The 15,087-nt window shown below is 39.0% G+C and overlaps 1 protein-coding gene across 2 annotated transcripts in view; it reads left to right on the forward strand.

Annotated features, from left to right (window-relative positions):
* The first annotated feature begins 14,196 nt into the window (after window positions 1-14,196).
* The window catches only part of STK26 (serine/threonine kinase 26), a 59,429-nt gene continuing 58,538 nt past the window's right edge, over window positions 14,197-15,087 (forward strand). For both annotated transcript variants that reach the window (XM_012764744.2, XM_012764743.2), the window contains exon 1: window positions 14,197-14,999. In XM_012764744.2, coding sequence (XP_012620198.2) covers window positions 14,326-14,999 — 674 coding nt within the window. In that variant the 5' untranslated portion in view covers window positions 14,197-14,325. The remainder of the gene's footprint in view (window positions 15,000-15,087) is intronic.

The following is a 15,087-nucleotide window of genomic DNA, read 5'->3' on the forward strand; positions in this document are numbered from 1 at the left end:
GTAGGCATTATTATCTCCATCTTACAAATGAGGAAATGTAGACTCAGAGAAAGTGACTTGTCTAAGGGATTCAGGTAATAACAGGCAGAGCTTGGATTCATACCTAGTTTCTCTGACTCAGAGTCCATACTTATACCTTCAATCCCATACTGCCTCTCCACAGCCTCATGGCTCCTGTGCCTGGCACCGCCATCCAGGGAGCTTCTGTAACTCGCTATCTTGGTTAGCTGACTCCTCTCCTCATGCACTGGTCCTTTCACATATTATCCTAGGACATGGTACTTAACCTCTCTGAGCTTCAGTTTGTCTGTAAAATGGGAGTAATAATTACCTCAGAGGGTGTCTGTGAGAATCAAATAGGTAAATATTGGTGAAAGTGTTCTAAACTGTAAGAGAAGCAAAAGGTATAATTTCCAGTTGACAGAAGAGGAAAACGAAGCTCAAAGGGGTTACCTGACTTGGATGAAAACTGCTGGCCCTCCAGCTGTCATTTGAGGGTGTGAGGAGACCTCTGCTCCTGAAATATCTCCATTTGTAACTACAAGTAGAGAGCCATATTTAAAAAGTATTAACTTATTCTCTATTAAGATGAAAATGTTCTCAGGCCATGGTAACAAATGAACAGAACACAGATACAATTTGATCAACAGAGATGAGAGTGGCCTAGAACCAGGGCACTTCCCCAGGGGAGGACTGGCTTAGCCGTTAACTACAGAAATGGGCTTTGAGCAGCCAGAGGACACAGGGTCAGGGTGAGGGGAGTAAAAACGGAGGGCAGAGACTGCTACAAAAAGTAGAAGAGGCCGGGCGCCGTGGCTCACGCCTGTAATCGTAGCACTCTGGGAGGCCGAGGCAGGCGGATTGCTCGAGGTCAGGAATTCGAAACCAGCCTGAGCAAGAGCAAGACCCCATCTCTACTATAAATAGAAAGAAATTAATTGACCAACTAATATATATATATAGAAAAAATTAGCTGGGCATGGTGGCACATGCCTGTAGTCCCAGCTACTTGGAAGGCTGAGGCAGCAGGATTGCTTGAGCCAAGGAGATTGAGGTTGCTGTGAGCTAGGCTGAAACCACAGCACTTACTCTAGCCTGGGCAACAAAGTGAGACTTTGTCTCAAAAAAAAAAAACACAAAAAAACCCCCACAAAAAGTAGGAGAGCTCAAAGGATTGACCAGTTTCGTCATTTTCTTACGGCCCAACTATCCATATTATCATTTAAAATCACATCTAGTCCTATCTCCCTTTAAAAACAAGTTTCCAATTGGAGTATAATATACTTACAGAGTAATCCTATCTTCTCCCCTGTCCCTTTTCCCTTCCTCTGGTTCTGAGCTCTTCAGATTTTGTTTTTCTTTTTGTGCTTCCTTCCCACTGATAAGACTAATTCTCTATGAACTAGATGATCACTCCTAGTCTTTCTCCTTTTCTCTGTTTCTTTTTCATAGTGTGCTCAGACCACATACAGTGTTTCAATAAGGGTAGAGGTCACAAAGCCAAGGGGGGGGGGATGCTGGTGTACTGTGTGGAAACTGCCAGTGTTACACCAGCAGGACAGAAGACGCTTCCAGCAACACTGGACAAGTCTATCCTTGGGTTTCCTGAGGTCTGATGTGACAGAGAAGCCACTATGTAAGTTTTCATGGGAAATTTTTATATAAGGATTCTCTTTTAAGCTAATTTCTTGGTTTTCCTTACATGAAATGTATTTTTTCTGAAATATAATTTCTTAAAGAAACATGGACATGAAAGAACTCAAAATAAATGCTGACGAGATGATAGATGCTAAAAGGAAAATCCTCTACCTGTTCTCTTTGTGGCAATTCATCCTTCAGCAAGTCATTTTTCAAAAGGATTCCATTTCTACAGAGTACAAAGCTTGCTTTAAATAGAATTGTGTGTAGTTCAGGCTATCAATTAAAACAGACTCAAGCATAGTATAAATTACAACCATCTTGAGATGCCCACAAAGAATTCATGTACCAGTCCCCTAGTTATGTCATAATTAAAAAGGAAAAGCCATAGTTGGCCAAATTTCTGGTCCATCCAACCCAGAATTTTTATAGGGGGACTCAGAAATATGTTGGCAGCAGATTGGAGAGGGTGTGGTTTTCTTCCTAATGGTAATTTCAAAGGCTAAAGATATTTCATATGATTCTCTTATAGTAATATATCTTGGTTTTACCTTCCACAAATGTAGCTTAAATCCTTTAGTCTCTTTACAGCTCAACTTGTACTGTTACTTTAGGTGGTGCATTCTACAGGCTTTACTGCCCACTGTATAAAGTCTCACTTCCTTTTGTTTGTCTTGGATTTGACTCTTTTGAGTTTAAAGGTCTGTGCTGAGCTCTAGCCAGTAAATAGCTTTGATCACTATTTACTCTGTACATACCCTTCGTGATGCTTTCCTAATGAAGAAAATAGTGGGACCTTGCTCATAGGGTTAATATTAGTGAAGGAGTCAATATATGCAAAGTACTTAGACCAATGCTGGACACAGAGTGAGTACTAAATAACTGATCATTATTAGCAGCCCTAGAGTTAGTATGAACTTTGGCCATTGCCTCTAGCTTTATCTTTTTGGGTTAATGAATGCTAATACTTTGAGTCTGTCTCTGTATAGCTCCTTCTCCTCCTTCATTCTTGCTGCCTCCCTCTAAATCACCTTGAGTTTCATTTTGTCTTTCTTGATTTGTGACCTCTTGAATTAAACATTATGTTCCAGATAAGGGCTGCACCAGGTTTAAATTTTTCTTTTCAAAAATAGGATAGGATATTATTTTATTTCTAGTTGATTTTCTATTGATGTGCACAGTAAGCTGAAAAGTCCCAGAAATAACCTATAACTCATAGATTCACTTTTCAGAGCTGTAAGTTAACAGATCTAATTATTTGTATTGTATAGTTTTTCTGTAAATGTTTTATTTTGCTGAGATGATCTATTGTTTGTTTTTTTCCACTCCCCCCCATTTTAAGAGATTTTCTTGCTATTTATGCTGTGTCGACTTGGCATTTCACTACTGAGAAGAGCTTAGGGCCAGGTACAAACACAGAAATACCATTGTGTATACCTTATTATACACCACTTATAATAATAAGCCTGGGCCCATGGGAATCTTAGTGCTGACACCTCTCCATTCAAAGAGGCACCTACTTTTTCCTATCCTCCAATTCATTCTGTAAGTTAGCTTGCCCTCTATGAAAAAATATTCTCCCCAATCCACAGGGACTCATTTAACAATAACAAAGTCAACAATATGGAAGCTTGTTGAAGGCTTTTAAAGTCTTTGTAAATTCTAACCCTTTGTTCCTCCTTGTCCATATGTTATTTACTCTCTTGAGGAACACTAATAGATTAGTCAGACATGATTTTTCTCTCACAGAAACACTGCTGCCTTCCTTCCAAAAGGTCATGTTTGACTGCGACTCTAGATTTATTATTTGGCTATAAAACAGTCATTCAGAGATTTGCAGATTTTGCTTTTTAAGATTTTTTTTTCAGAGAATCACTAAATGTCAGTGCTGAAAAGAACCTTAGAGATGGCCCAATTCTCTTCATTTTACAATAAGGAAACTGAGGCCTAGAAAGGCTTCTGCCAAATTTGTTCTTCCTTTGTTAATGTTTTAACAACTTGAGTAAAACTCTTATTCCACATTGTGCTGAAATGTTTGGGCATGTTTTCTCTGATGTGTCAAATGGAATGTATTTTTCTTATTACCATAGAATATACAATAGATGTCATTTATGGGGAAAAGTATTTTCCAGAACTGTAATTTTTTTTTTAAATAGGCTTATTACGTTTAACTTTATTGTCATATGCTTTACCTCACAAGTGTGCTTTTAATTTTATTATTTCTATCAAGAATTCTACCCCCCAAACATACCTACTTTCTTGTTATTGTTAAATCAAATTGCAATGCTCATATCATGTTTATTATATGCCAGACACTGTTTAAGCTCTCTCTATAGATTCTCATTTGAAGTTCAAAGGTAGGTAATACGAATCTGTAATGATTAAAGACAAAGAAGTGGATAACTTTGTGCTGGGGGAGGTAGTGACTGGATGAGGGCATCAAAATAACCTATGGGGTACAAGTTTCTGTTTCTTGATTTGGGTGATAGATAGTTGAGTGTGTTAACTATGTGAAAATTCATATGATTTGCACAGCTTTCTGTAGGTATCTCATATTCCAATAAAAGTTTAAAGAAAAAAAATAACACTCATGTAAGCCCTTAAATCAGCTCGATTAGGTATTTTTATTGTCCTCTTTTGACAGATGAGGAAACTGAGGTATAGAGAAATGAAATATCTTGCTAAAGATCATAGAGCTGGTGTGTAGACAAAACTAGGATTTGAACCTAAGTAGTCTGGCTCCACAGTCCATATTCTTAACTAGCACACTATAGACCACCCCTAAGAATTGATTTTTTTTCAGTAGCATATTTGCTTTCTAATCTTATGATGATTTTGCTTTTGACCCAAATTAAATTCACGTCTGTATTTTCCCTCATTATATATCACTACTCCTTGCTTCAATCCACATGCACACACATACGCATTTATAGGAGAAATCAAAGGAAAATGTTGTAATATCATAATTTGCCGGTTCTTGCCATCTAATTTTGTGCCTGTGTTTCTCAAAGATGTCCATGATGAGTTTCCTCATGAAACTTAAAGTATATAAACCTCAACCTGAAACTCTCAGAATACTCTCAAGTTTTTTTTAAAAAAGGCACCCTAGGCCGGGCGCTGTGGCTCACGCCTGTAATCCTAGCTCTTGGGAGGCCGAGGCGGGCGGATTGCTCAAGGTCAGGAGTTCAAAACCAGCCTGAGCAAGAGCGAGACCCCGTCTCTACTATAAACAGAAAGAAATTGATTGGCCAACTGATATATATATATATATAAAAAAAAAATTAGCCGGGCATAGTGGCGCATGCCTGTAGTCCCAGCTACTCGGGAGGCTGAGGCAGAAGGATCACTCGAGCCCAGGAGTTTGAGGTTGCTGTGAGCTAGGCTGATGCCACGGCACTCACTCTAGCCTGGACAACAAAGTGAGACTCTGTCTCAAAAAAAAAAAAAAAAAAAAAGGCACCCTAAAACTCCTTCCAAATTAATCTCTAAAAGCAGAAATCAAATTGTAGTCTTGTATTCTAACCGAAACATTTTAGAAATTCAGAAAATCACAGAAGGAAGGAAAACATTTTCGGCACTCTGGATTCCAATTGACTCTACCTCTGATTGTTGTATAACTTCTGGGCAAGTCAAAATGCTTTTGTAAATAACGGTTAGATTTTCAAAGGTTCATGAGGTTTGCTGAAAGCAGTGGAAGCTCAGGGGAGAGGCAAATGAGCAGGGGAAAGGAACTACCACTATAGTATTTGGGAAATGTCAATTCTGTACCAGATATTGCATGAGAGGAGTTTATGTTCATTATATCATTTAATCCTTACTATTGCCCTTTGAAGTATTAATATCCCCATTTTGCAGATGAAGAAAATGAGGCTCAAATATCAAGTTCACACAGCTAATATGGTCCGTCTGGCTCCAAAGCCCATGTTTTTCCCAATTTAACTACATTGTCTTTCAAAAAGTAGATGCCTTATTGCCTGTTTTAGAGTAAAAATATCAAAAGAGAAGAAAATCATGTGAGTAAAAATATAATTTATTTTTCTTTTAGAAAGCTCTTATTGAAGGAAAGTTCTTACTCTTTATAAACAACACATAGCTGCTTTGTGATGATAGAGAAAGGTGTTTTGAACAATAATACTAATCGGTTAATTCTATTCATGACAGTGGATCACACTTTTTCTTTAATCTCTCTCTTTAAAAAGAACTGAAGGAATAATGAGTTCAGAAATATAGATCTTATCACTTTTCAAACAAAAAATTCTCACTAAAAATGCTGTGACCAAATGATATTAATAATTAGAATAAATTAAAATAAATTCAAAGTTATTATGGGCCTGTGGTCCTGCCCATGAGGTTTAACCATTGGTCATAATTTTTTTTTAATACTCTAGACATAGATAATGTAGCTCTCTACCATCCATTCCTTATAATCAGTATAAATATAGTGGTTAAAAGCATGAATCCTTGGGTTCAAATTCTGGCTCCACTTCTTAATAACTGTATGACTTTGGCTTGTAGGGTTATCGGATCTATCAAATAAAAATACAAGACAGTTAAATTTGAATTTCAGAGAAACAATAATTTTTACTATAAATATATCTCAGGCAGAATCATTCATCATTTATTTAAAATTCAAATTTAACTAGCATTCTGTATTTTATCTGGCAACCTTACTTTGGACAAGTTACTTAATCTTTCTATGCTTCAGTTTACTCATCTGTAAAATGGGAATGCTCTGATAATAGTACTTAGCTTATGAAGTTACAGTGAGAATTAAATGGGAATATATGTCAATTTCAACTATCCCTGACACAGAGTAAGCACTATACAAAGGATAGCTATTATAATTAACTAATTCCTTTGTTTATATTAATTCAAGTTTGGCTTGGGCTTCTGCACTAAAAGGAATCATTTTATATCTCATTTGCTATGTGTAGAACCAAAGTAGAGGAGTGATACTGAAGCATTTTGGTAGGCACACTCACTTTGAATATCTTACTAGAAAACATATTCAATAACCTAGCATTTTATAACCCAGACAGTTTCTTTTGCTATTATTCATATAGATGATCTTTCTGTACAGCAATCACCTTTTTATACATTTAGAGTCTGGAAAAAAAGAAGAAAATATATCTTTTAAAAAATATATTTCATGAACTAAATCCATCCTTCTCAACATATTTGCATCTCTATATTTGCACAACAGGAATCTGTCTATTGTCAGATGCAAAAGTAACGTTAAAATTTAAGAGCTGGTATATTTCGGTTTCTCGTAACACCTGAGAAAAACCCAAACACATAATAAAATGCAGTGTACAAAACATGTAAAATATAATCTATTTGTATCTGCTTTCATGATCTCATATTGTAAATGTCTAGCATTATTTTCACAATTTATATGGAAAGCATGATTTATCTATGTTAATTTCAAGTTGGCATTTCGCCATTTAAATGCTTACCTTCACATATGGTAAACTACAGGGATGTGTGAAGTTTCATAAAAGGTCAATAGCACCGAAAGAATGGAAGAACCAGAACAGTATGAATGATTTCAAAAAATTGGAAAAATAATAACTAAAGTTGCTGTGCACTTTCACAGCAGGCAAACATCAAGGTTTTGCCAGTAATCTGTGCTTTAGATTGCAATAAATTGTTCCTGTTTTTCTTTCCATTGTAGAAGACACTAACTTGGCTTCGTGAAACCAGGCATGCATGTCATCTCCCACCTCATTTTCTTTTGAGTGTAGGAGGGGAAATATAATACAAACTGTTCTGGTGCACAATAATCTCTTTTACAGTTGCATGCAAGAAAACCATCCCAGAAAACCTGGCAACATAGCATTCAGATCTCTTCACATCATTTCTATTCTTTACTTTCTTCCTTTCTTTACTGTCATTACCAGACATACAAAGGGCAATCTATGTATGTAGGAACAGGACAGAAATATTTAGTAATACTATTTTATAGACATAAGATTAACAATCATTACTTTGAAGAAAATGCTACACCCTTTGCAGATAGATATGATGCCAGTAAACACAGGACACATTTGCCTGGCCCAAAACATAAGACAATTAATTATTCAAGAATTAGTTTTCTAAATGGGAAGTGAACAGTTCCAACTTGGTTTCTATTTTTTATGTCCTTTATTGACACCTTGCCATGAGGTTACAAAGGACTTCTCTCTGCAGTTCTCAAATCTATATTTGCAATTTGACCCCTTGCTATTTTCATCTGCCTTTGGACATCTCCACTTAGAGGTCATACAGTGTACCCAAACTGAACTCCTTATCTTTTCCTCGATCCTGGTCCTCCTCCTATATTCTCTGGCTTAGTTCCAGACATCAACATGTTCCTAGTTCCCTAAGCTAGATGTCTCTGACATTTTAAACCTCTTCTGCTGGTGCTGTCCACATACGATCAATTGCATGCAGTTGATTCCACCTCCAAATTGTTTCTGGACTCTATCCCCTCCTCTTCATTCCCAAAGCAATTCATTCAGTTCAGTCCCTCTCTTGTACTTTTACAGTGGCCTCCTAATGGTCTCTTAATAGGTCCCTCTGCTTCTAGTCTCTCCCATATCCAATCTATCCTTTATGTGCTAGGCAGAGGTGTTTTGTTTTTTTTTTTTTCAAAAAACAAATCTGGATCAAATTCCTTTCTTACTTAAAACCCCTCAGGACTACTGGGAGTCTATATAGGATCAAGTCTAAACCCTTCAGAATGGCATACAAGGCTCATAGTCTGCCCCTAACTTGTCTTTCCAGGCTCATTGCTGGCATGCTTCATGTACTCTATGTCTCTGCCCATTAAACCAAACTACCAGCTAGTTCTTAAAGAAAGCTTGTCATTTCTCTAAGCTAGTGGTTCTTTGCCAAGAGGTCACATCATAATCACCTGGGGAATTTTTTTAAAAAATAAAATATAAGTGCCCTTTCTCCATCCCAGACCAACAAATTGAGAATTTGTATGAATGAATCATAAAATCTATATTTAAACCAGGTCATGGGTGATGTGGGATACACACGCCTGTTTTGGGCATTTGTTCATGCTGTTCCTTCTGTCTGGAATGCCCTCTCTTCTCCATCCCTCCTCAACTCTCTGCCTGGCTATCACCTATTCATTTTTCAAGGCTTGGCTCCAATATCACCTCCTCTATGAAGCCTTCCAGGATATACACCGATAAAATGAGTTGCTTTCTGATGCCTGTTGCTGTATATTTTTTAACAGACTGCTACTATAATCATTTATTGCTTTGAATACTCCTTGTTTTTTTGTGGTATCCTCCTGCAGGGTAGTAAATTCCTTGCATTTCTTTGTATTCTCAGCTCTTAGCACTGTGCTCAAGAAATATGTGAAAAACAAAAGAAAAGAGGAAAGGAAAGGGGGAAAGATGGTGTGGCCTAGGCTGGATCTGGGGCCAAAGTGAAAGTATAAAAAGACATTCTGTCTTCTATTTCTCAGCAAAAATCTCATTACAGTCTATAGTCGAACCTTCATAGAGAGCCTCATCAAATAATATACTGAATGTTAACTAATCTTAAAATTCTGATGTGGCCCAGGAAAAAAAGAAGTAGGATGGGAGTTTTGCCTGTTTACAATGTTGAGTTTCTCCCTCCCAGAAACTTCTGGTAGTCCCTGATAACAGTCCTGCAAAGGGTGTCTCTTACTTTCTTACTCTGTTCATATTCTCTTGAGGATAGTAACAAAACCATGGAGGTTTTTACCACAGGGTGACAGAACTTCAGCTAAGCACGCTGAAGGGTGGTAATTTTACACAACTGCCTTTCTTAGAGGTCCTGGCAACTTCCTTTTCCTCGGTGTGAGCTGATGGCATAGTCACTTCCTATTTGGTCTCAACTGCCAGTTTTTTTTTTTCCTGTTTTTAACTGCCACCTTAGACTACAACTGTTTTCTTCAGAAGCTTACAAATCAAAGAACAAGTAGTTGATTCAATACATTTTAAAAAGTCAACTCAGAGGGGAAAAATACCACCCAGATTGGTCGTTTAGCCTCATAACATGAAAGGCTCTCCTGTGACTAAAAATTGTCCCCTGGCAAGCTCAAAGAAATTACCTGACCTCACTTCAAAGAGCCCAGGCTCCCAAAAAAATCTCTCCCAAGAAACTCCCCAGTCTGTTCGTGTACCCATATGGCAAGACAAAACTATCATTATGGGATGACTGGTACAGCAGGCAGCTCTGCTCTCGGCATTGAGGAAACTGTGGGTGAGCCCATGCAGACTTCTCAGGGCCTTCACCTTGGGGTCAAGGCATCTAAAGGTCAACAGTGTGATTGTGTAAGTGAGACTTTAGGCAGATAGCAAAACTGGAACCAGGAAGGGAGCTCTTAAAAGTCTATTTTTTGACTCCTACCTCTACACATGAATGAAAGTGTCCAGGCCACACTTACCTCTCTCAGCTCTGTAACCAGTTGGTAAAGGCACGGAGTGATGAGCTCCATTCTTGTGGTACCTAAATACAAACATTTCAAAGAGAGTAAGTGTATGTATAAAGAAGTGTTATAAGCAGGAAAGGGCTTAAAGCAGCATCTGCTTCCTCCCACCTCTGTTGCTCTGTTCCCCTCAGTAGCATCAGGAAGTAAAGCTAGGGAGAAAATTAAGCTGGGCTGTCCTAGATACTATAGTTTCTGTTATAAATGAGTATTGTGCAAGCCCCAAAAGGTACAAGGTTATTCAGGAGAATTCAGCAATTACACAGGTTTAATGTTCCTTGACCAAGAATTGATTCAATAGGTTTTTCCTTGGGATGCTGTGCTGGAACAATAGCAGGAATACAACATCTGCAAGAACTATTATGTCATGGTTTCCAATTCGATACCCACAGAGAGTAAAAAGGAGATTTAAGGTATCACATATGCTTTTATTAAAATAAAACTAAGATCCTTGAATTTCATACTTCCAAATATCAGTATAGAGTCAGTAGCCTAAATCAAAATATTTATATCACGGGATGGTAAGCTTCTAGAATTACCCAGATAATTTCCTTTAGTTTCAAATAATCAGATAATTGAAGGAAATACATTTAATATCAATTTACCATTATACCGTATACACACACACACACACACACACACACACACTTCACTATAGGCATTAGGCTCAAAATGTGAAACCCTACCTTTAAGTTTCATACAGTGGAGTAAGAAGTCAAATGTATTGTGATGAGTTAACATATTTGAAGGCTTTAAGGTAATGCCTGGTACATGCTCAGTGATCAATCTTTTAAAAAACAAATCATAAATTTTTTCTTAAAGTTATTTTCTCTTCAACATTATTTTTCATTAAGTTGCATTCACTCTTTTGGGACAGGTGATCTATGGTTAGTATAAACGTAACATAAGAATACTGCTTTATTTCTAGTACCCACTTGGTGTGGCCCAATATCTTGTGGGTCTTTTGCGGGTGAGGGCATCAGCTGCCACATTGAATTGAAATCTCAGAGAACAGTGATTCCCAAGTCTGTTTCTTGATTAGTAGCTTTTAATGCAGGGTATACAGTAGGGTTTGTCAAACCTTGGCCCCATGGACATTTTGGTGTGGATAATTTTTTGTTGTGAGGATTGACCTGTGCATTACAAGATGGTTAGTAGCATCCCTGGCCTCCAACCACTACATATATCAGTAGCACCCCCTTCCTCATTTGTGTCACCCAAAAATGTTCTCCCAGAGGCAAAACTGTCCTGGTTGAGAACCACAACCTTAATGCATTACCTCATTATTGCCTGTCTCAAAGTTTGGCGTACACTTTAGCTATGAAACAGCTGATTCAGTAAATATTTATAAAAGTAGGTAAAGTTAACTATTTAATACAAGTTGGGCATCACTAATCTAAAAATCTGAAATCCCAAGTGCTCCAAAATCTGAAATTTTTAAGCGCTAACATGATGCCATAAATGGAAAATTCCATACCTGACACCTTGGCCTTATGGTGGTTCAGTGCATACAAGCTTTGTTTCATGCAGAAAATTATTTAAAATATTCTATAAAATTACCTTCAGGCTATGTGTATAAGGTATATATGAAGCATAAATGAATTTCATGTTTAGACTTGGGTCCCATCCCCAAGATATTATGTATTTGCAAACATCCCCAAATCAAAAATAAATCCCCAAATTCAAAACACTTCTGATCCCAAGCACTTTGAGTAAGGGATACTCAACCTGTATTGAGGTTGTGACAAATGTCAGGAAATTAAAACCAGATGCTAATTTTAAATTATTAAGTTTTGAGGGGCTCAAGGATATTGTCTAACTTGAAACTCATTGACTTTACTTACTATGTGTAGAATATTACGTTATTTACATGGTTATTAAGTATTCATAGCCATTCAGGTCACATAATCAAGCAAGTACCGAATCCTATCTCAGGCGCAATGTTATAATATATGGAGTTACCAAAACACCTAAGATGTGGCGTCTCCCCTCAGAAAATTTTTCCATTAAACTGTGGGAGTACAGTGTAATGTATTATTAGAGTCTGGGATGACATTTTGAAGTAAAATATTCAAGTGTCCTGTGTGTGTGTGTGTGAATAAAAAAAGCACAGTTGAATTTGTCATTATATTGACATCAGGAATTTGAGAAGTAATGTAGTCCAAGTTGGGAAAAAGTTCCTGGTGCCCATAATATTTGAATTGTTTTCAAATTTTCACACTGTCACAAGATTTTATATATAAACACACATACACACACAATGGAAAAAGTATAGGAACAACCACAAGAAACCCTATGTCAAAACTTAAGTGATCTCTATCAATAATAACAACAGATGGTTTATTTAACAGCAGTAGACCTAAATACACATCAAAAAGTTTACTAAGATCTCAAAAGCAGTGCCTTTTTAAAAATGTCTCAGTAGTCCAGTTCTCAACATTTAGTTTTCACTCTTCCACATAATTATATGACTCTGACTCAGAATGATGTCAGGGAAAGTCACTTCTTTGATACTCTTAATTTACTTATTTATTAAAATTATACAACTCACCCATAGGTAGTTGTGAAATTAAAGTAACTGGGAAGAATTTAGGAGACAAAATAATGAAAGGTATAACACATAATAAAGTGAACAATTTAAAGGCTCAGCAAGAACAGTATGTGGGAATTTAACCTGGCATCAATAAAATATACAGTGTACCCATTATGCACCTAGTAACCTCAGTGAAGAACTGAAGTGTATTTATTCATTCAACAAATATTTATTGAGGACCCACTATGTGCCCTGCACCTAGTCTCTGAGGATACAACAATGAGCAAAACAAACAAAAAGTTTGCCCTTGGAGAGCTGCCATTCTACTTGAATAATTCTCATGTAAGAGTGGCTGGATTTCTGGCCTCCAAAGACCTAATAATTTTTTTGGGCAGACAAAACAAATGAAATACATGAAATAAGAAGAAAGAACTACAGTGTGCGCACTGCTTGCACCAACACGCAATAGGAGTTTGAAGGAGGGGGTGAGCAAGTAGGAACTCCCCGCGGGGGTGGAACTTGAGGTGGGTCTTAAATGACGGAAACAGATTCAGACACTTGCTCCTCAGAGTGTGATCTAAGGACCAGTGAGTGTATTTGCACCAGCTGGGAGCTTGTTAGCATTGCAGAATCTTGGGCCCATTCTAGACTTTTAAAACTGAGATCAAAATCTGCACTTTAAAAAGAACCCTAGGAGATTTCCATTGACATTAAAGTTTAGGTGGCACTGCAGGTTTCTGGTCAGGCTGACAATGTTAAGTGTGAGCTGGACTGGTGGAAAATGGAGACTGGATCAGGGCCTAGTATTAGGTTATAAATAGTGAGGGCATGGACTTGGGGAACTAGGAGTAAGGAAAATGCAATTATATCCTTTATTATCATTAAAGACAAACAGAAACCATAGAAGTAGTAGTACATTTATTACCAGTCAGAGGGACCCAGGTTTGAATTCCCAGCTCTATCACTTCTTAACTGTGTGACATTTGACTTATATTATTTAACCTGGCTGAGCCTTTTTCTTCATCTGTAAAATGGGGGGGGGGGAGCAGTAAGACCTCAGGAGGCCCTTGTAAAGATTCAATAAGGTAACACATATAAAACACTTAGCAGTCTGTGGCACAAAGAAAATGCCATGTATTAATAATGATATTGATAATAATCATATGCTATTCTCTGAAAAATATTAAAAAGGAGAAGAGAAACTATTGAGTGTCTACTAGAATCCCCTACAGACACCCATAACAGACTGCTAGGTAGAGACAGACCTTCATCTTCATTTTAAACTGGCACTTGAATGTTACTTTTTAAAAATGTAACTAACCCCTTGTGTGTTCCCAAAGGTGCCTTCATAATGAAATTCCTGTAATTGCTATTATTATCGTTGATACTGTTGTAACTATTGAGGTACTCTCAAAAGAGATTGTCTCCCCCTGGAGTGAAACTCAAAATGGGGCAGAGGCAGGGAGTTGCCAAAACCTCTGCTGTGTATGCTGAATTCAATAATATGTACTGTTAATGATCCAGTCTCATTTCCCATGCCTCTATTATCCTCATTAATTTTTCTGCTGATATACCATCTGTTTTCCAATCTCCCTGTCCCTTACACGTGCAGAACTTGTAGTAGAGAGAAGCTCCACTCTGGCTGTCCTCCAAGTGATAGCCCAAGAGGTAGGGGTAGCCTTAGGTTGAAGTCACCTGAAGCATGTCTGGGGGTAGGGATCCCGGGAAGCAGGAAAGTGGCTACGGTTTTGCCCAGTGGCACGTTCCCGGGCTGGGGAGACCAGATGGCGGGAATAAGCAGGGATCCACCTACTCCGTGGCTCTCTGCGACCCCACCCTCGGTCAGGTCCGGGAGCCAAGGAAAACTTCCAACACTCCCCAAGTTTCAATTCAAGACGTCTCCAAGGCGGCATGTGCCCCAGCCTCGCGCGCCTGCCTGCAACGTGGCCGCGCCCGGGACGCCCTCATACCCTCAGGCTCTCCCAAACTCTTCCATTCTCTCTCCAGGCCCAGCCGCGTTCCAGGTCTCCCAGTCCCTGGGTTCTCCTCTCCGCGCGACGGCAAAGTCTCCCCCCTCTCGGGCTCCAGCAACCCCAGCCTAACCCCTTCGCCGCCTGGAGCCTCGGCTCCCCCGACACCGCCCGGCTGCGGGGCGGGGGCAGGGCCAGCGGCGGAACCGCCCCCAACCGCCTCCCCGGCCGGGCGAGCGGGCGGGTGGCTGGGGCGCCTCCACCTCCTCTTCCTAAAGCGGCGAGGCGCAGAGGAGCGGCATCACTCGAGCCCAGGTCCCAGCTACTGCCACACGCAGCGCCCGGCATTCAGGAAGAGGAGCAGCAGCGGAGGCGGCGGCCACAACGGCGGGCGGGCGCCAGAAAGGTAAACTGAGTCCTAGGGAGCCGCACCGTGAACAACCCACCTCCCAGCCCCGGGCTACGCGCCACCAGCCCAGTAACCCCACTTCTGT

Source organism: Microcebus murinus, chromosome X (genome assembly GCF_040939455.1).
Source record: "Microcebus murinus isolate Inina chromosome X, M.murinus_Inina_mat1.0, whole genome shotgun sequence".
Lineage (NCBI taxonomy): Eukaryota > Metazoa > Chordata > Mammalia > Primates > Cheirogaleidae > Microcebus > Microcebus murinus.